The 25169-nt window shown below is 36.0% G+C and overlaps 1 protein-coding gene across 4 annotated transcripts in view; it reads right to left on the bottom strand.

Annotated features, from left to right (window-relative positions):
- LOC128983538 (protein TFG-like) overlaps positions 1 to 23392 on the bottom strand; it is a 143274-nt gene extending 119882 nt beyond the window's left edge. For 2 of the 4 annotated variants that reach the window (XM_054402841.1, XM_054402844.1), the window contains exons 1-2: positions 23314 to 23392; positions 12593 to 12714 (exon numbers count right to left, since the gene is read on the bottom strand). In XM_054402841.1, the coding sequence (XP_054258816.1) occupies positions 12593 to 12691 (99 nt within the window). In that variant the 5' untranslated portion in view covers positions 12692 to 12714; positions 23314 to 23392. Of the gene's footprint in view, positions 1 to 12592; positions 12715 to 23102 lie in introns of all 4 variants that reach the window. The other 2 variants (XM_054402842.1, XM_054402843.1) reach the window with 2 other exon arrangements.
- Between the last annotated feature and the right edge of the window lie 1777 nt (positions 23393 to 25169).

Below are 25169 nucleotides of genomic sequence, written 5' to 3'. Positions count from 1 at the left end.
GGATAACAAATCAGATCAGATGTGCTCGCATTACGAATGATGATGACAAACTGACAATAGGCTATGCTATAATTTTTGCAATCAATACAAAATAATTTATTCTTAGTCATATCCTGTGGAGATAAGCGTATGGTTAAGTTCTCATCGCCCAGCGTGGGAGCGGAAATGCCGAGATTCCTAGAAAGCGGCGGTTAAACCGAGCTGCTCTCAAAGCAAGGTCGGTTAAAACAAACTGTATTATTTTACGATCGAAGGTGGATAATCCGATTATCGGTTAATACGAGGTCGGTTAAGAGGGGGTCTACTGTATTTGCTGTATCTTTCCCTATAGAAGGGACAGGATAATAATTTTTGTGTCTAATTTTATGTTTTAAGGGTCAGAGAATACCAATAATTGATTATCTTAGTAATAAAATATATATTTTTGCTTTAAAAGTTAATAGGATGTCATTGGTGAATTGAAAAAATGCCTTTTTAGCGAATTTCCCATATAGGGAATATTAGCGAATTTCCCATATAGGGAATAAGCTATTACCGTAGTACTCATGCTAAGACCTGGACGCGGGACCGATTTTTTTTTTTCGTTTCAAATTCATATATATATATATATATTTATATATATATATATATATTATTATTTTCTTGCATTTTTAGGGCTACTAATATAATAAAATAAAAACATATATAACAAAGTACCCTTTTAGTAATTATTTTATTTTTCATGGCGACATGTTTCGGAACTAAGTCCATTGTCAAGTCATTTTTACCATAACCTCATTCTTTAAACTAACAAAATTAAAAATATAATCATGTGTAAAAATAATAAAATATGTTAACTAAATCTTAATACATTTTGGTACTAATTTTTTTTCATTACACTATATGAATGTTTTTCTTTCTTTCCTTAGTTTTTCAATTTTATCGTAGATAGGTTGGTTTAATTTTGGAATCATTGTGTTAAGTATGTTGTTGGGGTCCTTTTTGTTGTGTATATAAATATTTAGCTCTTCTTTTACATTAAGTTTCTCACGTTCTTTTTCATATTCTAAAATTGTTAGATTTTCTTTCATGTTTTTATAACTGTGGTCTGTGTTCATTATATGGTCGGCGAAGTTCGACTTCATTGATGTTTGATTTTTTGATTTCAATGCTTGTAGAATGTAGATGTTCCTTTAATCTTGTTTTAAAACTTCGAGATGTTTGACCTATATAATAATTGCTACAGTCACTACAGTTTATCTTATAGATTCCTGATTTGTTGTACTTTTCGTCTTCATTATCTTCTGTGTGTTTGATTTTTTTATTGATTAGTTGGAATATATTGTTCTTAGTTCTGTAACTTACCCTTATATCCGAATTTTTAAATGTATTTCTTACTGCTTTAGTCATATATTTGTTATAAGGTATACATATATATTTCTTTTTCTCTTCATTTTCCGTTGTTTTATTTTGCTTTTGTATTTTGTTTTTCAATTTCTTCTTTATCATATTGTCTATCATTTTTGCCCTGTAGCCATTTTTCTCTGCTAAGTATTTAATGGTATTTTTCTCTTTTTTGAAATTTTCTTTATTCCTTCAGCACGATAACTCGAGCAAAAATGATCCGATTTTGATGAAATTTGGTACAAACGTGTAAACGTACGTTTATTCATACATTTGATAGTGTAAAACATCCAATATTATTGAATAAATTGAAATTGCTTGGAATAACTAAAAATGCATTGCAATGGTTTAATTCCTATCTGAGTAATAGAACACAATATGTTGAAATTACTCAATTAAAAAATAATAAAATTATTCAAACTGCCTCAGAAATTAAAATAATAAAATATGGAGTGCCTCAAGGGTCTATTTTAGGACCATTGCTATTTTTGTGCTATTTAAAGGACATAAGCAGTGTCCTAGTATGTAGACCTAGAAGTGAATTGTGCCTGTATGCTGACGATGCTAATTTAATTATTTCCTCTCCTACACTGGAACAAACGGAAATTTCTGCTTTTCTAGAACTTGGAAATTTGGGCAGTTATCTGGTGTGCCAAAACCTAAAATTAAATAACAAAAAAACTAATTTTATCACATTTAAAACACCACAAAATAAAAATTCCAATCACCCAATAATAATGTATGACTCGCAACTTATTGAGCAAAAGACCAGCACAAACTTTTTGGGTCTAACAATAGATCAAAATTTGAATTGGAATGATCATACAAAAAAAATAGTTTCAAAAATCAACTCTGGAATTTTTGCCCTTTCAAAAATGTCTGTGTACTGTGATGTCAAAACTTTGAAAAACATTTACTTTGCATATATCCATTCACATATTTCCTTTGGTATCTGTCTATATGGAGCAACAACTCAAATCAATCTAGATAAAATATTAAAACATCAAAAAAGAGCAGTGAGAGTAATGCTCAGACTAAATTCTGATGTCTCGGTAAAAGAGCACTTTAAACAGCTAAACATACTAACTGTTTATGGGCAGTATATTTATGATTCAATTTTAATTTTTAAAAATAAAACCTCATCCGATGTATCCAATCTACCGGTACACCGATATGAAACGAGAAAAAAAAATCAGATTTTGCAAAATAGGCACAGATTAAAGTTTTATGAAAAAAGCCATCATTTGCTGGTAAAAGTTTTTTTTAAACATATCCCCGGAGGAATTAGAAATGAAAAAGATCCAAAAAAGTTTAAAACAAAACTAAAAAATTTCTTAATAAACATGGCAATTTATTCTCAAGAAGAATTTTTCCACCTCCCTCAAGAATACTAGAAGAAGGCATCTGTATGGGGAGATGTATTTTTTAATTTAAGATTTATTTTTAATCTGTATTTTATATTTTAATAATTGTAATCTTTGACACTATTCAAATGCTGTATTATGTATACTTCTCAATGAATAAAGAAATTGAAAATTGAAAATTGAAAAATATTCGAACGAGTTCGCGATCCAGCATGATCGGACCATGGGAACGGGGGTTTACGGGGGGATTAATGGGGTAAAAATAGGTTTTTCCCATTTTTGACCCAAAAAACATAAAATTTTGCAATTTCTTTCCAAACCATTTTGTAGAGCTTAAAAAAACAAATAATTTAGTATATTGAAGCGTTATTATGCGCCTAATGGTTACGGAGAAAATTCCAAAAAATTTTAAATTTAAAATTTCCATGTTATTCTTATGGAGAACAAGTAAACTGTTGTAGTTTGCTTGTTTATGGATATCTTTTGATCAAACTTGGCAAATATATTCATTTTATATTTTGATCAAATTTGGAAAATGTTTTTATTTCTTACTAACTATTCACATTTTACAAAAAAAAAACAGTTTTACCCTCCCTGATGCAGCAAACCTAAGTACTTGTTAAACTAATCTATATATCTATATATCTATCTATTACTTATTTAATACGCAAGCAGGTTTTTTGTGACAATTACTCCTCCCAAACTACTAAACCGATTGATATGTTTTTGGTGTCATTGGAAAGAGCGTAACGTGAAGTTGTGCAGGAAACATTCTTTTTAGGGAAATAATTAGAGAGTGAGGCCCTGGGGCCCTTTAAAGTTTCGTATTTCTCCATAAGGATAACATGGGAGATAATTTTTATTTACAGAAACATATGTTTGTTTCTTGAAAATAGTCAAAGTCTACTACATAATAATTGCTAAGTATTATGACTGTTAATGTATATTACATTTCAATCTAGGATTGTGTACCTTAAAGCTTACTCATAATGGATCTTACTACTTTATTTTAATGCTGGGAATGGTAAAATTCAGTTGAGAATAAGTTACCATGATTTAGAAAACTTTAATATAATAATTTATGTATTTAAAATCACAAATCTTTGACGATATTAATTCATTTGAAACTAAACAGCTGATCAACAAATCAAACAAATCATCTACTTCATGTGAATAATATTGTTACACAAACATAATTTTTGTTAACCAATAACTTGATTCTTTTTTACTTGTGGGTGTATTTTGAGTTTGCAGTTATGATAGCACTAAGCCAAGTAACTTTTATCTCATTTTCTTTATAAACTAACAGTATTAATGAATTACTACATGAACTTGACAAGTTAGGTAATTAAATGTCAGTATGCCAAAGGGAAGAAGAGTGGGTCCTCGAAAACAGACGAAGGCGGTGACACCTATCTAGAAAATCCAACTGAGTTTTTAAATGAAAATAGAGTTATTTTGACTTGGAGGATACAAATTTGCCCTTCTGGAACAAACTTACCTTTAAAATGGAAAGATGCTAAGTTCTGTTATCGTTGGCATTTGCAGCACAAGCACTTTAATAAAAGAGCAGCACTGTTCTTAGCCAGACAAATTTCAGTCATGGAGCAACTATATATATGTTGTTTTAAGTAAGGCTACATCATTTAATAGGATACGCATATTCATTACGGAAAATTCTGGCCAGGGTAATATTCCTGAAGGTAACTTAAGGACTAAAATTGTAGTATTCATGGAAGTGATTTTGTGATAAAAATATTGTTTTTTAGTGTTTATTTTTAAAAGTGTTTTCTTCAAGCAGCATTTTATGACCCTCAAAATAAGGTACATAGGCCTATTGGTTTGATATGATAAAATGTTTTGTTAAATGTGTTTATAAAAATCTTTAAAAAAATAACTACCCTATAACATACTTGAACTTGAACACTTATTAATTTACTAAATAGGATACGTATACAGTTAGAAAATGGCTGGACTGCTTCCCTTCTAAGGCCTTATTATTACTGTATTTAATTTTTGACGTGGAGTCAATATATAACACGATGAATTTGTTTTCTAAATTCATATGTTTTTTTGCGGGGCATTGAGCCGCACAGGTTCACTAGTCTATATTACTTATTTAATACGCAAGTAGGTTTTTTGTGACAATTACTCCTCCGAAACTACTGAACCGATTGACATGTTTTTGGTGTCACTGGAAAGAGCATAACGTGAAGTTGTGCAGGAAACTTTCTTTTTAGAGAAATAATTAGGAAGTGAGGCCCTGGGGCCTTTTAAAGTTTCGTATTTCTCCATAAGAGTAACATGGGAAACAAACATTGTTATGAAACTCCAGCTGTTGTCTGAAATTAAAAGTGAGAAGAAGAACATATGTTAATCGTAAACATTATATAAAAATAAAATATTTTACACAACTATGTAGTAGGTTTATTTATGTCACTGATTATGGAAATAAAGAAAAATTCGATAACCATAAGTTATGAAAATTATGTTATTGATATATTTTAATGTAAACAGCAGGGCAATTAAAATGTAGGTTATACTTTTTTCAAAAAATTTGGTGGCTCTTTGTTTAAAAAAATTTGATCTACTTAACAAGTATTTGGATTAGGCAGTATGGACGTATGGTATCTTCCCGTTGCGAAGCACGGGCACAGCAGCTAGTACTTATTTAATACGCAAGCAGGATTTTTGTGACAATTACTCCTCCGAGACTACTGAACCGATTGACATGTTTTTGGTGTCATTGGAAAGAGCGCAACTTGAAGTTGTGCAGGAAACTTTCTTTTTAGGGAAATAATTAGAGAGTGAGGCCCTGGGGCCCTTTAAAGTTTCGCATTTCTCCATAAGGATAACATGGGAGATAATTTTTATTTACAGAAACATATGTTTGTTTCTTGAAAATAGTCAAAGTCTACTACATAATAATTGCTGAGTATTATGACTGTTAATGTATATTACATTTCAATCTAGGATTGTGTACCTTAAAGCTTACTCATAATGGATCTTACTACTTTATTTTAATGCTGGGAATGGTAAAATTCAGTTGAGAATAAGTTACCATGATTTAGAAAACTTTAATATAATAATTTATGTATTTAAAATCACAAATCTTTGACGATATTAATTCATTTGAAACTAAACAGCTGATCAACAAATCAAACAAATCATCTACTTCATGTGAATAATATTGTTACACAAACATAATTTTTGTTAACCAATAACTTGGTTCTTTTTTACTTGTGGGTGTATTTTGAGTTTGCAGTTATGATAGCACTAAGCCAAGTAACTTTTATCTCATTTTCTTTATAAACTAACAGTATTAATGAATTACTACATGGACTTGACAATTTATTGTCAGTATACCAAGGGAAAGAAGAGTGGGTCCTCGAAAACAGACGAAGGCGGAGACACCCATCTAGAAAATCCAACTGAGTTTTTAAATATAAAATAGAGGTCAGTGGCTTGCCAAGACACAGATTAGACTAATAAAAGGGGGCAGTGGTTTTATTGATGAGGAATATTAATACATCAAAAAGGGCCTCATTAATGGGATAAGGCTTCATGTGATCAGAACGGTCAACAACTTAATATAATGAAAAGTCCTAACTGGAACAAGTGAGTTGGGACATATTTTGATTTCGAGGATAAAAATTTGCCCGTCTGAAACAAACTTACCTTTTAAAATGGAAAGATGCTAATTTCTGTTATCTTTGGCATTTGCAGCATAAGCACTTTAATTAAAGAGCAGCACTGTTCTTACCCAGACCAATTTCAGTGCATGAGCAACTATATTATATATTGTTTTAAGTAAGGCAACATCTATTAGTAGGATACGCATATTTATTACGGAAAATTCTGACCAGGGTAATATTCCTGAAGGTAACTTTATGACTAAAATCGTAGTATTCATGGAAGTGCTTTTGTGAAAAAAAATTTTGTTTTGTAGTGTTTATTTTTTTAAGTGTTTTCTTCAAGCAGCATTTTATGACCCTCAAAATATGCTACACAGGCCTATTGGTTTGATATGATCAAATTGTTTGCTGAATCTGTTTTTAAAAATCTTTAAAAAATAACTTCCCTATAACATACTTGAACTTCAACACTTTATTAATTTACTAAACATAATACACATTCAGCTAGAAAATGGCTGGACTGCTTCGCTTTTAAGGCTTTATTATTACTGTATTTAATTTTCGACGTCGAGTCAATATATAACACGATGAATTTGTTTTCTAAATTCATATGTTATTTTGCGAGGCATTGAGCCGCACAGGTTCACTAGTACTTATTTAATACGCAAGCAGGTTTTTTGTGACAATTACTCTTCCGAAACTACTGAACCGATTGACATGTTTTTGGTGTCATTGGAAAGAGGGTAACGTGAAGTTGTGCAGGAAACTTACTTTTTAGGGAAATAATGAGATATTGAGGCCCTGGAGCCCTTTAAAGTTTCGTATTTCTCCATAAGGATAACATGGGAGATAATTTTTATTTACAGAAACATATGTTTGCTACTTGAAAATAGTCAAAGTCTACAACATAATAATTGCTGTGTATTATGACTCTTAATCCCTTATGACCTACTACATTTCAATCAAGGATTGTGTACCTTAAAGGTTACCCATAATGGATCTTAATACTTTATTTTAATGCTGGGAATAGTAAAATTTAGTGGAGAACAAGTTACCATGATTTAGAAAACTTTACTATAATAATTTATGTATTTAAATCACAAATCTTTGACATTATTAATTCATTTGAAACTAAACAGCTGATCGACAAATCAAACAAATCATCTACTTCATGTGAATAATGTTATTACACATAGTTTTTTTAACCATTCTTTTTTACTTGTGGGTGTATTTTGAGTTTGCAGATATGAAAGCACCAAGCCAAGTAACTTTTATCTAATTTTCTTTATAAACTAACAGTATTATTGAATTACTACATGAACTTGACAAGTCAGGTAATTAATTGTCAGTATACCAAGGGGAAGAAGAGTGGGTCCTCGAAAACAGACGAAGGCGGAGACACCCATCTAGAAAATCCAACTGAGTTTTTAAATATAAAATAGAGGTCAGTTTTGAGAGGTCATGTTTGAATTTTGCACTTATCCTCAGAAACCATAAATTTATAATGTGTTTAGTCAAGTAAATACTTGAAAACATTGTTGATAAGGTAACTTGGCAATAAATTAATGTGGAAATTATTAAAAACTTATATTGATTTATTATTTCGGGTAATTTTCCAATTAAAACCTCAAACTATAGGCACAAAATGATTATCCTGTCTCTTCTATAGGGAAAGATACAGCAGATATACAGTTTTTAAGCCATCTTGGCCGCCATCTATAATATTAAAACGAAACGGTGTTTTTTTATTTCACGATTCTGAATCAACCACTCGACGGATTTTCATGATTTTTGTGTTGAAAGAAAGATAATTTTGAGAACTAGGGAATGTCGAAGCCATAATTTTAGTTTAGGGTCCCAGTTTTTTTGAAATCAAGTTTTAATTTTTAAAAAGTCTAGCAGCCGACGCTAAAATTCTAAACTAGCTTTTGGCGTAAAATAATTTGCTTAACATAACAGCTGTAAACATTCAGCTTTTGTGTCACAAATTCAGCATTTGGATAAATAGTGGCACCCTGCCTATTTTAATTATGTAGGTCTTGAAGAAACATAAACCACTAAAAAACATTGGGTGGACCTTACTTCCAGGTTTTTTTACCTGCAGCCAGACTATCAAGAGAAAAATTGAAGCAGAACGCTACAAATCAAACGGCAGTTTATCACGAGCAATAATGAAGTAATAAATCCCTTGATGGTAGTGATGTTCTGCACGGCTCTTGCGTCATTTATCAGTTGGTCAAAACATTCAGACAGGATTAAACAATTTCGTTTCTGGTATGGGTGGGGTCAACATAGATTGCAGTGTTATGGCCCTTTCTATGAAAAAATCTGCTTGTGATAAACTGCCTTTTGATTTGTAGCGTTCTGCTTCAATTTTTCTCTTGATGTACTGCTGCACGTCACGGCTCCAATATTTCAGGCGGAATTTAGTTGCAAAACTTTCCCAATCGTATATGTCTTCCCTGATGAGCTGAAACCATCTCGCTGCATGATGCTCAAGGCTTACTTCAGTAATTTCTCTGAGATTTTCAGCCGCATCAGATGAATTTAGATAGTGCTGTGCACTCCTGTCATAATATTGTTTCAATTTCAATAAAAATTCATTAGGATTGTGACTTTTCCCATTAAATTTTGGTAATGTCCGGTTAGAAAGAATCGGGTAATCGGGTCACTGCTTGGATGGATAACATTTGTGTTTCCATTGTGTGGTAGTGTTGTTTAAAAATTTTGTTGTGAAATTTGGTTTACTGTGTCTGTCAATCGGCTGATTTTGTTTTGTTGCTGGTTGAGTGAATCAGTTTCGTCTTTCGTTTGATTTGTGGAATCATTTTGTTTTCCAGATCCAGTATAGATTGATTTAATTCACCTTCATTTTGTTTCTTCATTATTTGATAGTGATTTTGGATTTGAGTTAACATGGTTTTAGATTGTTCTTCAAATTTTTTTTTTTTTCGAGATAATTGGTTATTTGGGATGTTTGATATTGGAGGGAATTTTCAAAGGTTTGACCTTGACTTGTCACTCTTTGTCTCAATTTCATGAATTATTTATTGCAGGATGCGTTGATTTTCAATTCGGCATTTATGTTCAATAGTTTGCATTTTTATTGTTGTGCTTTGGTGTAGTTTAATTGACTGATCTAATTTAATATTCATTTGAGATTGGGTCAATTCCACTATTTTTACTTCGGCTGCTTGAAAACGTTTATTGAACTTGTTAACGACAGTCAATGATATGAGATTATAATTCTACAATTTCCAGATTAATATATTGAACCATGATTGAACAATATTAGTCGGCAGTTATATACAGTAACAAAACTCACCTTTACATCACAAATATGTATGTATATATTTACTATTAAGCAGCTTTTTACATTGTTCAATTTAATGTTAGTCTATTCTATACTAAAATGCTTTGGGAAGGGAGGGAAACAGGTAGGAAGTGGTGAAGGAAGTGGTAAAGGCGAGCAGTCCGGATTGTGGGAACCATTTGTGGCAGTTAGATTAATGTATCTTCAATACTTAAATGCTATGGAAAGGGAAGGAAACAGGTCCACGTCGTAGGAAGTGATGAAGGAAGTTGTAAAGGCGAGCAGTGCGGAGTGTGGGAACCCTTTAAAAAGGAAGTTATACAAATGTATCTGTAATACTAAAATGCTATGGGAAGAAAGGGAAACAGGTCCACATCGTAGGAAGTGGTGAAGGAAGTGGTAAATGCGAGCATTGCAGAGTTCGGAAACCGTTTGTGGCAGTTAGATTAATGTATCTGCTAAGTGCTAACCTATGGGAAGAAAGGGAAATAGGTCCACGTCGTTGGAAGTGGTGAAGAAAGTTGGTGAAGGAAATGGTAAAGGGGAGCAGAGCGGAGTGTGGGAACAGTTAGTTAGATTAATGTATCTCCAATTCTAAAAAGCTATTGGAAGGGAGGGAAACAGGTCCATGACATAGGAAGTGGTAGAGGAAGTAGTCACGGCGAGCAGTGCGCAGTGTGGGAACCATTTGTGGCAGTTAGATTAATGTATATGCAATCCTAAAATGCTATGGGAAGGAAGGGAAACAGGTCCAAGTCTTAGGAAGTGGTAAATGCGAGCATTTCGGAGTTTGGGAACCATTTGTGGCATTTAGATTAGCCTAATGTATTTGAACTATTAAAATACTATTGGAAGGGATGGCAACTGGTCCATGACGTAGGAAGTGGTAAAGCAAGTAGTCACGGCGAGCAGTGTGGAGTGTTGAAACCATTTGTGGCAGTTAAATTAATGTATTTGCAATCCTAAAATGCTATGGGAAGGGAGGGAAACAGGTCCACATCGTAGGAAGTAAGTGGTTACAGGGGTGTCATTTTTTTTGGAGGGGGGCTGTTTTGGGGGGATTTTGGGGGGGGGATATTTTTTTGCTAGCTGTCATAATGAATGTATAATTTTGTATAAGCAGCCTGAAAAAGTTTTTCTAAGTACGGTAGTTCGCTATCAACACCAACAACATTTTGCCATTCGTAATTAAGATTGCTTCTAAGAATGGTGAAAACGCACCTTGTTAGACAATCCTAAACATGTACGGTAGGGTCAAATTTTACTTACTAATTGCTAAATATATTTTGGCGGTTCTTAAACTCCACGATCGTCAGGCTTACAAAAATATCCACTTCTGGAGGTGTCGTCAGAGTACATTACAAACGTTTCACGCAAAACAATTACAGATAGGCCTATCAATTCACGCTAAGTACATTGCCGTCGGCAAGACTGGAAGTAAACTGAATCAGGTTAAGGTTACGATGGACCGACGTGGTCTCTGGATTGTCGTCTGCGTTTTCAACAGCTGATATTGGACTATTGTAGTGACTGAGAAGAGTGTTGAAAATATAATTGGATTCATAATTAATCAAGTGTTTTCATTCAAAATTTGTGTGCTGTCCCTAGTATTATGTATATAAATAGGCTTTTTCAAACTCTTCTAAAGTAGGCTAATTAATAAATTTCCTTTCCCTCAGTAATGTAGAATTTTGATGCCATCAAAATATCCAGCATATAAATTGGTTATTATTGTCAATAATTTTGGAAAACTGAATTATGAATCCCTTCAACAGATATCTATCTACAAAAGATCCGTTCAGATTCCGTCACTACACTACAATTAGTCCAATATAAGCTTAAGCTGTAGATAAGGCGACAATCCAGAGACCTTGTCGGTCTGCCATAGCCTGGTTCAGTTTACTTCCAGTTCTGCCCGCGGCAATGCACATGCGTGAATTGATAGGCCTATCTGTTAGAGTTTCAAGTTTTTTGTTCTTTTTTTTATTCTGACGACACCTCCAAAAGTGGATCCTTTTGTAAGCCTGACGATGGTGGAGTTAAAGAACCACTTAATAAGTGATTATCAGCAAGTTTGCTTTTCTTTACCTCAAGTTTACTAAATACTTGAAATGCTCGTTTTATTCGGTAAAGGGGAAATTGCCAGGTAAATTGGAGGGGGGAGGGTAGGTTGTTGAAATAGAGGGCAGCATAAATTGGGGGGGGGGGGGGATTGTGCCACTGGGTTTGGGGGGGATTGGCACCTCTGAGTGGTAAATGCGAGCATTGCGGAGTTTGGAAACCGTTTGTGGCAGTTAGATTAATGTATCTGCAATATTTAAGTGCTATGGGAAGGGAGGGAAACAGGTCCACGTCATTAGAAGTGATGAAGGAAGTGGTAAAGGTGAGCAGAGCGGAGTGTGGGAACAGTTTGTGGCAGTTAGATTATGTATCTGCAATAATAAAAAGCTATTGAAAGGGAGGGAAACATTGAAGATTCAAAGTTGATGGAAATGGTTCGTCACCACCCATATGTTTTCAACCCCAAGCACCCCCAATAACTTACTTTGAAGAAGATGTTTCTGAATAAGAATACTCTGAAACCCCTCTTTTCGCCGTACCATGAACAATGTATTTAGGTTGTTCATTGTTTTTTACCAATTGCACATTAACATTTCCTTTTCCTCCTCTTCTCCAGTAATATATTCGCTGCCAACTGTACTTATTCCATGACGATCAAGAATGCAATCGCACTATTCACTAGTCTTGGGAGTCGCAGCATAGGAAATAAGACAAGCGTCTCGAGCCGTGCGACTCTAAGACGGGCGGCTACAGCCTCGGGACTAGAGTCGTAACAGTCGCAGGTTGGGAATTGGACATTTAAGCTAACAATAACAATACTCAAATCCCACACTTACCTTAATGATTAATTTTCCTGTTAAGTCAAGCTGTTGGAAAACTTGTTCATTCATTTTTGGAAAAGTGTTAGTCCCATAACTGGTTACCGCTGCATTCATTGTGAAGGCACAATTTCTCACAACTGAAAAACATAGCCAGAATAAAAATAAACGTTTGGCTTGGAGAGATAAAAACCCTGGGAGAGAGCCAATTATTGTAATAGGCCTATAGTAGATGAATGGAACTAAGTTAAATATAGTAAATTTCAAATTCCTGCATCTCTATGATATAGGCTAACATCAAAGGATGAATAGCAGGGTTACCGCACGACAATTGTTGTCAGACTAGCCTGTTACAGCGAACTCCTTGTTATTAAAATAGCACTTTTTGGTATCATTGAGGCAACGCCCTAACAGATTCGACGAACACCATTTTGAAAAAAAAACAATTGTTCAATTGTTCCAACAAAATTACTGTCGATGGTCGGTTTACAGATGTAAGAGGATGTTTGTTACGTCCAACACATAAAAAAAAAAACAATAGCTGGGACACAACACCTGACGTAATAGGCTACGGACTTTCCACGGCAACAATGTTTAACATTGCTGAAATGACAAGATGCGGCAACCTGCTATTGGCAGGCAAAAAACCTTTGCCATTGCGTTGCTGGGGCGTACAGTTCTGCAGAAAACCGGCAAAAAGTTATATTATCGTATTAGATGTTCATACATAAGGCCTAGGCTACAGTACTTAACTTATTGTACTTTTGATTCACTCCGATACTGCGAAGAATTTTTTTTAAATACATGTTCCATATGGCATCCCCAGTTTTAATTTTGAATCAATATTTACGTTATCCCCAAAAGTTTTAAGGCTGTATTTTCTAAATCTTTGTTTAAACTTACACAGAGGATACGCGTCCGGTAACCAGATGTGGATTAGGCGTCCGGCAGTGACGTCACCGGGTTGTGGGGTCCCGGAACGCCATTACCACAACGATACGATGTTCGGCCAGCGTTGTTCATGGTGTAGTGGATAGAGTGCTCGGCTGATATCCGAGAGGTCCCTGGTTCGAAACCCATCGGTTGCTTTAACTATTTGTCACAGATTTTGCTTTGAATGTAATTTCTTCCTAACTGTAGGTACCTACATCTTTTGATAGAATTTTTGGCATTTATAATTTTATGTTATGAAGAGAATTGAACCTTCATTTGATTTTTTTCATTATCAGCAAGTTTGGTTGGTTAGGTTAGGTTATGAGTAACTGCCGGACGCCTAATCCACGTCTGGTTACCGGACGCGTATCCTCTGCGTTAAACTTAAAGTAAATTATAAGATTAAGTTAGTTTGAGTTTTAGTTTCATTACAAAACAGTTTATTGGCTGAGAACCAGGCAACTGCATTACTAAGGGAAGACTCTGCCAGGATGTTGATAATTTCAATTTATTCTAGGTGTCTACAGAGTATTGTCATCAGTCCTACTTACTTACTTACTTGAATACTTGTCTTCTACATCGTTGACCGACATGTCGGATAGATTGCGTCATGTTACTATTTACATATAAACACTATAAAACCATTAAAAAATGTCTAAATATACTTTTACTACTACTTTTGTGGCGGATTAACTTATAGCATTAACTTATAGCTTATGGTTAAGGCGTTCCATTTAAGCAATGTTAATTAATAATGTTTGAGCTACTTCCGAGCCAGTAACATAAACTGTTCTAGCAACTTATTTGTGGGGCCTAGAGGCCTAGGCCTACTCGGTTTGAAGTGAGTAGCCTAACTTAGGCCTAACTTATTGACTCTAAAATGTCACTATGATATCCGGAAATGTAAAGTAGAAAACATGTTGTCCATTGCAACAAATAAGATAGGGTAGGGTAACTTAGGCCTAATTCAGTTCAATAGGCCTGAGCTCCAAGTTGTACGTCAGTTAGCCTAGGCCTCATTTGAGGGCAATCCTCTGATAGGCCTACTTACTCAACCTAAGTCAACTGACACTTGGTGTGCTTGGATTATCAAGTAACTTAGGTGACATGAACCAGTAAGTAAAAGCTTCGATTATTGACACAACTTGGTAGGTGTATGGCTCTGGGGAGTGGGATTTTTTAAGCGAGATTTATCCCTATTCGGGGAAATTTTTTCAAACTTTTGATCCCTTTCAGGGATTTTCTCCAGTTTGTACCTACAGCTGTATAAACCATGTAGCCCTACTATTTTTGGGGCGAGGAATTCGATGGGACCATCGCCGTCCCCCTACGAGCCCCCCCTTTCTAATTACAAGGGGTAGATGGATATTCTTTGAATAAAATATATTTGTTTTCATGTGTATTTATTTATTATATTATCCTCCATACAAATAAACTCATTTTAACACTTATACTGCCCCCTTGTACTGTAAGGGCAAGACCCTCCCCCCCCCCTTTGACTAAATATATATAATTTTGGAGAATATGTCGGTAAATCAGTACAAAAATAATAAATATCCCCTATTTTTGGGGTGAGAAATCCAATGGAACCATCGCCGGCGACCTAACCCCCCCCCCTTCCTACTTACAAGGGGGGGAATTCCCCCCCCAGCCAAAATATTTTTTCTTCCCTATTATATTGATTTGTTATGTTTTCCTAAATACAAATACACCCTTTACAACAGTTATATTGCCCTCCTTGACCTGTAAGGGGGCGACACCCCCCCCCCCCATTTGCTAAATGTATATAGCTTTCGAAATTTTGTCTATAAAGCAGTACAAAACCATGGATACCCCCTATTTTCGGGGGTGAGAAGTTCAATGGCGCAAACCCCATCCCTCCATCATCTATAGTTTTCGATCTAGGGTGGGGGTATATGGATCTGGGGAGTGGGTATAAAATACGTGTTCGGGAGGGTATGAGGGGTTGTGATATAGTTTTTTACCCTATTTTGGGGGTGAGAAAGTCAATGGCGCAAACCCCATCCCTCCAACATTTATAGTTTTCGATCTAGGGTGGGGGTATATGGATCTGGGGAGTGGGTATAAAATACGTGTTCGGGAGGGTATGAGGGGTTGTGATATAGTTTTTTACCCTATTTTGGGGGTGAGAAAGTCAATGGCGCAAACCCCATCCCTCCATCATCTATAGTTTTCGATCTAGGGTGGGGGTATATGGATCTGGGGAGTGGGTATAAAATACGTGTTCGGGAGGGTATGAGGGGTTGTGATATAGTTTTTTACCCTATTTTGGGGGTGAGAAAGTCAATGGCGCAAACCCCATCCCTCCATCATCTATAGTTTTCGATTTAGGATGGGGGTATATGGATCTGGGGAGTGGGTATAAAATACGTGTTCTGGGATGTATGAGGGGTTGTGATGTAGTTTTTTACCCTATTTTGGGGTCGAGAAATTCAATAGCGCAAACCCCGTCCCTCCATCATCTATAGTTTTCGATTTAGGGTGGGGGTATATGGATCTGGGGAGTGGGTATAAAATACGTGTTCTGGGATGTATGAGGGGTTGTGATGTAGTTTTTTACCCTATTTTGGGGTCGAGAAATTCAATGGCGCAAACCCCGTCCTTCCAACATTTATAGTTTTCGATCTAGGGTGGGGGTATATGGATCTGGGGAGTGGGTATAAAATATATATTATTTTTATATTTTGAGTTAGATTGGGGTCAACACCCTGCAACACTTTCTACATTGGACATAATTGGCTAACAGGTAAGTACACACTTAACTTACCTGAATACATATGACCAAAGATGATTATCCACTTACATAATCCAATTACAAGCTGATTGATTTTCTAAAGCAGATGGAACTATGAATTAGTAATATTGACTCTCCCCGTAAGATTGCACACCAATTATATGAACTGCTTTCCCCATATAGTTTAAATATTGTGTTAAACGGATTCATCAAACACGTTTTTTAAGTTATACAATTTAATTTTTATGCTTATCTTTCCTTAATTAAATTATCATTGCAATATCTTTATCTATCAGTGTGCTGATTTGACATAACACCTGAAGAGTAACCGTCAAAATCGAGATTATTCCCCTACGGTTGTATCATAATATTAAATTTTTAGAAACTCATATAATATTCCAATAATAATTTTTTTTTGTAATGTAATATAAAATGTAGATTACTAGCACTGATAAATACTAGAAAATACCCGGTATGGATCATAAACATAAACAAATAACGTTTTTAGCCGAAAATAAATATATTTCCTCAATGTTTTATCTAGTTTCGGAATTTTTAGTTAGATTATGTATGTTGGAGGAGTTTTCGAGAATTACTATATTATTAGTTTGGACAAACTTGATAATAACAGACAAGAATGAAATCCAGTGGAATAAGACAGTGACATGAATTGTAGCTGTCAGATAATTTGTTGAACAATATTAGACGTTGGTCAATCCATAATGAATGGTGCGGGGGTACACGGGGAAGTAATAATCATTTGTTATACCATAATCAAAGGCAAGAATAACTCTGCAATTGAGTTAAAAATGATTTATTTAACAATATAACACGTGGTTCAATTTATAAACAATGGTTTGGAGGCACACGGGAAAGTAATAAACAATTTTTGTTTTATAATCAACGGCAAGAATAACGCTGTACAGTTTGATTTCTTTTTTAGGTAGAAGCACAGAAAACGTACTGTAAACGTGTGTTTGCTGTTGTAGAAGCGACTAAGGTGTGGTCTAATATATCTTTGAATATGAACTTTTTTGGCAGTAATGCGATCACTGTGTTAATACCTGTCCAATTTTTTAGGTTAAACCAAAACAAAGAAACTGGTATATCAAGCAATGAATGAAAATCAAGTAATGAATAGGCCTAAGTTGTTATTAAATTATTGACACTACGTTATAAGTGACATGGACATCGCTTAAACCAATTTTTCACACTAACTGTGAATAAAGAAATGGTATAAAACTTAGGAGACTTAATTAGGCCTAGTTTACTTAGTTGACTTAGGGAGGGCCGACAACCCAAGAGAGGAATCAAAACTACACATCTGTGAGTGTAAAATTCAAATGAAGGCTTAAAATATTGTTTTAAAATTTCATATAATTAATAAAGTAACAGAAATGTCATAGTAAAGAAACGCTTAAATGAACTTAGAATACGTACACATGATGCGTTTGTTTATGAGGAAAATTATTTGATCAAAATATTTCTGAAACTTTGAGTTTGCTTTGTTCAATTTGTAGGATAAAACAAGTTTTTATTTTGGTAGGAGCCTTCTTACTTGACAAAAATATCTAATTTAGGCAAGAAATAGCATCGTACCGTTTAGTGTTTAATTGATTATTACTACAATGTAAATTTGGAATGGAGAAAGCTGTAAAAACGGTGGATGTAAACAAAATGCTTACAGCAGGTCTATTATCATTTGAATTGGAGGATAGGAAGGAATGCATTTTTAATTATGGAGTTTGTCGTATTTTCCCCGTTGTTGATATAGATAAATAAATAAATAAGTACAGTACAATTAATTAATTAAGCTTTTTGCCACCGTGTCGGAAGACACGGGCTCGAACGGGAAATTTAGTGCCTAAATACTGAATACATCACTGCATTTACCTGGCAGTGTTGCCATTCCGCGGGAGGAAAGTTAAATTCAGGGGCGTAGACTCGCTGAATTAAATTAGTTGTTGAGCCAAACCATATGACTAAACTATACGTGTGGCATTTGTTGTTCTACTGGCATGTTAAGTTAAACTATAATTATGGGGTCTTTTTTCATATTTTCTTGCTCCAAAGCTGGTTCTATAACTAAATTGAAGTGTTACATTCGTCAGCCAGCTCAGCTCCTGTAATGTTACGGCCGTTTCAGCATTAATGTGCTATCATCAAACTGTTCGGCTAAAAGACGTTGTTATAACACAGAAACATTTCCACACGAAACACACACATACACAAAATTGGTTAAAAAAGGCTGTTAATAAATCGACCGCAGAGGAAGGTGGTACAGTATTCTGAAAGAGAATGAAATGTTCTACAATTGCTAGGCATTTCTTGAAAATACTTAATAAAGGTAGGAGAAAGTTTCCTCCAAATAAAAAAAAACGTGTAAAATACAATTGTTTTTTTATTTATAATGGAAAACAGGATTTTTTTATTTATCACCATAAACCATAACTAAAACAAACTTTCATAATTCATTATTTGCAAATCTTAATCTCCACGAATCAAGCCATCAGTCCAGTAAAACGGTATATTATATATTAACAAAGTACCGTGCAGATAATAACAAAAATATTCAATATTAATTTGGACTTCAGAAAAAGCGTATAGATTTTGAAAGTAGGCCTACAACAACAACAAAATATCTCCTCAAGATTTAAGAATAAGTCAACTGTGTTTTGCTTTTTTATGAACATATTTTGATCAATTTCGGAAAATACATTCATTATTTACTAAACTATTAACATTTTGGAAAAACAAACTTTTTTACCGCCCTTGTTGCAGCAAACCTAAGTACTCGTTAAACTAATTCTATTTAAATAGGGAATAAATGTGGTATTTTTAAGGAGGCATTTTTAGTGTACACCCAAATGGCAAATGGAAATTCGCTTACTTGCAGTGGCGGGTTTTTTTCATATGTTATACATTCAAGTACAGTATAATACTATTTGAAACGATAAAAAGTGGGGGGGATCTTTACATAATAGTTTTATGATTATGAAAACTCGTTGTAAGCTGAGAGCTAAAGACACGTTAGCTGGACTTCGGCTCAAAATAACTTAAGATTACACTAGATACAAAAAGATGTTACATGAACATGACCATAATTTTTGGACACATTATTTTAAATCGTATGGCATTATTTAATTTTTGTAAATAATTGATTTCGGAAGAGTGTTTTGACTTTTTCATTGCACAGCAGCCATATCTAACTGTTGGGAAAAGATCGTTCATTGTGCTTTAGATAGCTAGAGTCCATAAACATGGATTTGTTAAAGTTATTAATACAAATATATAAGACCTGTTAGTAAAAAGATTCCTGTGTGGCATGTGAACGAAAACGGCAAAGGAAAAATATTATAGGACCAAAATTAATTGTTGGGTACATTATTTTACATCATATAACATTATCCATTTTTGTGAATAATTTATTTTGATACAATCAGAGGAGTAAAAAAAAAAGAGTGTATGATGATGCTATCAACAATGTATTTTCGGATCAAAAACTATGGGGCGGCTCAGATTAGCCACGTTCTTGCGAATGTTCGTTTGACCCCTAGAAAAGATGTTTATTCTACTGTAAATTGTTATTCTGGCAAATCTTTGTTATATTTTAAGGATAAAGTTTTATTCTTTTAACTGTATAATTTGCATTTGCTTAGAAATAAGTATTTAAAGTTGTAAAGTGGGCGTGGTTTGTGAGTATAGTAACAATGGGATAGCGCCAGTTTAGTTTTGCGTTAAAAACTGGGCCAATAGGAGAGTAGTCTGGTTGTAGCGCCTTCCCCTTGTTTCGGTCAATCTAGTTTATAATTCTAATCCACTGCCTGTTATATATCATGAACAATATCAATATCTATATCATACAAAGTGTTAGTTTGTGTATCTATCGTTTCCTGTAGTATATCATTATTAATATAAATATAGATATTATATGTTGCATATATTATAGTACCCGTACCGTTGACTATGGAATTCATAGGCTACTGTTCTTAATGGATTAGATTGCAACTTCAGCCGTTGATTATTAAACTAATGTGCAATCCCTCTTTGAATTGATTATGGAATCACCTCGGTTACTGTTCTTAACGGTCAAGATACTTACTCTAGTCGATGATTATTTTACCAATGATGGAACCACTTTACCATTGATTATAGATTCAGTCTTCGGCTACTGTTGTTAACGGTCTAGAATTTCACTAGAGTCGTTGCTGATTGTAGATCCATACCCCCACCCTAAATCGAAAACTAAGGATGTTGGAGGGGATGGGGTTTGCGCCATTGAATTTCTCGACCCCAAAATAGGGTAAAAAAACTATATCACAACCCCTCATACCCCCCAGAACACCTATTTCGTACCCACTCCCCAGATCCATATACCCCCATCCTAAATCGAAAACTATAGATGTTGGAAGGACGGGGTTTGCGCCATTGAATTTCTCGACCCCAAAATAGGGTAAAAAACTATATCACAACCCCTCATACCCTCCCGAACACGTATTTAATACCCACTCCCCAGATCCATATACCCCCACCCTAGATCAAAAACTATAGATGATGGAGGGATGGGGTTTGCGCCATTGACTTTCTCACCCCCAAAATAGGGTAAAAAACTATATCACAACCCCTCATACCCTCCCGAACACGTATTTAATACCCACTCCCCAGATCCATATACCCCCACCCTAGATCGAAAACTATAGATGATGGAGGGATGGGGTTTGCGCCATTGACTTTCTCACCCCCAAAATAGGGTAAAAAACTATATCACAACCCCTCATACCCTCCCGAACACGTATTTTATACCCACTCCCCAGATCCATATACCCCCACCCTAGATCGAAAACTATAGATGATGGAGGGATGGGGTTTGCGCCATTGACTTTCTCACCCCCAAAATAGGGTAGAAACATATATCACAACCCCTCATACCCCCCCGAACACGTATTTTATACCCACTCCCCAGATCCATATACCCCCACCCTAGATCGAAAACTATAAATGTTGGAAGGACGGGGTTTGCGCCATTGGATTTCTCACCCCCAAAATAGGGTAAAAAACTACATCACAACCCCTCATACATCCCAGAACACGTATTTTATACCCACTCCCCAGATCCATATACCCCCACCCTAAGTCGAAAACTATAGATGATGGAGGGACGGGGTTTGCGCCATTGAATTTCTCGACCCCAAAATAGGGTAAAAAACTACATCACAACCCCTCATACATCCCAGAACACGTATTTTATACCCACTCCCCAGATCCATATACCCCCACCCTAAGTCGAAAACTATAGATGATGGAGGGACGGGGTTTGCGCCATTGTATTTATCGACCCCAAAATAGGGTAAAAAACTACATCACAACCCCTCATACATCCCAGAACACGTATTTTATACCCACTCCCCAGATCCATATACCCCCATCCTAAATCGAAAACTATAGATGATGGAGGGACGGGGTTTGCGCCATTGTATTTATCGACCCCAAAATAGGGTAAAAAACTACATCACAACCCCTCATACATCCCAGAACACGTATTTTATACCCACTCCCCAGATCCATATACCCCCATCCTAAATCGAAAACTATAGATGATCGAGGGACGGGGTTTGCGCCATTGAATTTCTCGACCCCAAAATAGGGTAAAAAACTACATCACAACCCCTCATACATCCCAGAACATGTATTTTATACCCACTCCCCAGATCCATATACCCCAACCCTAAGTCGAAAACTATAGATGATGGAGGGACGGGGTTTGCGCCATTGAATTTCTCGACCCCAAAATAGGGTAAAAAACTACATCACAACCCCTCATACATCCCAGAACACGTATTTTATACCCACTCCCCAGATCCATATACCCCCACCCTAAGTCGAAAACTATAGATGATGGAGGGACGGGGTTTGCGCCATTGAATTTCTCGACCCCAAAATAGGGTAAAAAACTACATCACAACCCCTCATACATCCCAGAACACGTATTTTATACCCACTCCCCAGATCCATATACCCCCACCCTAAATCGAAAACTATAGATGATGGAGGGACGGGGTTTGCGCCATTGAACTTCTCACCCCGAATATAGGGGATATCCATGGTTTTGTACTGCTTTATAGACAAAATTTCGAAAGCTATATACATTTAGCAAATGGGGGGGGGGGTGTCGCCCCCTTACAGGTCAAGGAGGTCAATATAACTGTTGTAAAGGGTGTATTTGTATTTAGGAAAACATAACAAATCAATATAATAGGGAAGAAAAAATATTTTGGCTGGGGGGGGAATTCCCCCCCTTGTAAGTAGGAAGGGGGGGGTTAGGTTGTCGGCGATGGTTCCATTGGATTTCTCACCCCAAAAATAGGGGATATTTATTATTTTTGTACTGATTTACCGACATATTCTCCAAAATTATATATATTTAGTCAAAGGGGGGGGGAGGGTCTTGCCCTTACAGTACAAGGGGGCAGTATAAGTGTTAAAATGAGTTTATTTGTATGGAGGATAATATAATAAATAAATACACATGAAAACAAATATATTTTATTCAAAGAATATCCATCTACCCCTTGTAATTAGAAAGGGGGGGCTCGTAGGGGGACGGCGATGGTCCCATCGAATTCCTCGCCCCAAAAATAGTAGGGCTACATGGTTTATACAGCTGTAGGTACAAACTGGAGAAAATCCCTGAAAGGGATCAAAAGTTTGAAAAAATTTCCCCGAATAGGGATAAATCTCGCTTAAAAAATCCCACTCCCCAGAGCCATACACCTACCCACAACTTCTTACAAAATCAAGAAGACACTATCTTAAACTTAGGCCTACAGAATCGCAACTTACAGGCTCAAATGATAACGACTAACGAGGATTCAACTAGGCCTAATCAACAGTAGTCTGCTTGGTAAAAAATTTCCCCGAATTGCGATAAATAACGTATAAAAAATCCCACTCCCCAGAGCCATACCGGTACACCTACCGTCTGCTTTCTTGAGAAACTCAAATATTACGAATGGAAATCATATAAAAATAATATATATTAATTAATACTGACCGAGAGGTTATATTGTTCAAATTGCCACTTTCAAACATCAGCATCAGCACAGCACAGCACCTGTGACTGCGACGCCGACGACCTCGACCATAAGCGTGTCTAGGCAGCCAGTGCAACTCCGAGGATCGTGGATCACAGGATTGGATCAGATCGGAAACCCCCCACCACCGCTCCGTGCCGATGGCATGACGTCAACCTTTACCGCAATGATACGATACCATAGATTAAACACACTCCTCAAGTAGATAATTCACCCCCATGCTAAGCGTTGAAGCTCGGGAAAATTGGCGCGACCGCTGAGGTCCCTGGCGGATTTCTCTGAAACGTACGATCTAGGCATCCATTCGATTCAATACCGCCACCATGCGGCCAATTCAGGAACTGAAGTAGTGTGATGGCGACAGGCGACGAGAAGGCTGTGGTGAGGCGAGCGATAGACAGACACTAGACACTCATTAGACAGACACTAGTAGTGGCTGTGGCAGTGGCAGTGCGATGGTAGATGCATTTGTACTTGATACGCGTGTGCAAGTGCCACCTTAGTTAATCCAGATGAAAAATATTTGGGGGGGGTCATGACCCCCCTGACCCTTGTACAGAGCCCCCCACCTGAACCCTTGTACATGCATTCCCAGGGGGGGCCCTGGGACCACCCTTGCTCTGATTAAGATTCTTTGACCCTTAACGAGTTATTTTTACCCGCGAGTCTGTGACATGAGTAGAAGGCCCCCCGATCTAGCAGGGGTAGTTTTGGTGTGTTGCGTGTTGCCTAGGGGTGGATTGAATGGGTTGATTTAGGGGTGGTTTTTGTGTAAGGGGTGGTTTAAGGGGTGGATTTTGGATTAGGGGAGGTTTAAGGGGTGGATTTAGAGTAGGGGGTGGTTTAAGGGGTGGATTTAGTGTTGGGGGTGGGTGTTGGAGTTGGGGGGTGGGTTTAGGTGGGGTTGTTGTTTTTGGAAGGGTTGAAGACTGTGGTTGTGTACTCTTATGTTAATGTATATTTAATAATTATAATATTTAATTCTTTCTTTGGTGTTCCTCTATGATTTATGAATTATCTTGGTATTGATTGGTTGAAAATAAGCTTGTCACTGATTGGTTATAAATAAGTGACTGTGGTATTGAAATTAACGGACAAAAATATTTGAATCAGGTGTTCTCTGATTGGTTGAAAATAAGCTTGTCTCTGATTGGTTATAAATCTCTATCTATAGGCTAGGGGATGGTAGGTTAATTGAATAGTCGAAATTTATCAATATATATCTTTTATTTTAATAGATCTATTTTGATAAACATAAAGTTGTGATTTATTGAATAAAATTATAAATACGAAGCATAAATCTAAAAAACTTAAAATTTGTGATTAATGGAATAAAATTATAAATATGAAACAAAATGGCAAGTAGTATGTGAAAAGATAATACAATTTGACTGAAAGTTTACCCTATGTTTTAATATTTAAATTTAACCATCATAAAAGAGTCTTTTCCTGTCCGTTACTGTCTTTCGACAGAACGGGCAAACGTATAATCTAATAGCACATGCCGGACAAAGGGTATGGTGACAAGGCTGAAGAACTATCGTCGGGAGAGCATCCTGACAGATCTGGCAAGTGATGGTCCGTTGAGGTTCGGTAGGGGTTTCTTGACCTCGAATGATGTTGTCGTCCATTTGTTGTCCTGTCATCATGAGGATCCGCTCCAAGGACGTCCGGATCTCGTTCCAGATGACTGGAGCAACTTCTGCCATCTCTGCTCGGCTGGCCATTCCAATTGCGGAATCTGCCAATGTCAACACCTCCCTCAGTTCCGTCCTTGTGGTGTTGAGGTGGCCGATAGCTCTCCACGAAGCTCTGT

The sequence above is a fragment of the Macrosteles quadrilineatus genome, unplaced genomic scaffold (genome assembly GCF_028750875.1).
Source record: "Macrosteles quadrilineatus isolate MER2022 unplaced genomic scaffold, UCM_ALF_1.0 Scaffold_1__1_contigs__length_201487025, whole genome shotgun sequence".
NCBI lineage: Eukaryota > Metazoa > Arthropoda > Insecta > Hemiptera > Cicadellidae > Macrosteles > Macrosteles quadrilineatus.
This window is presented reverse-complemented; position numbering and strand designations above follow the sequence as displayed.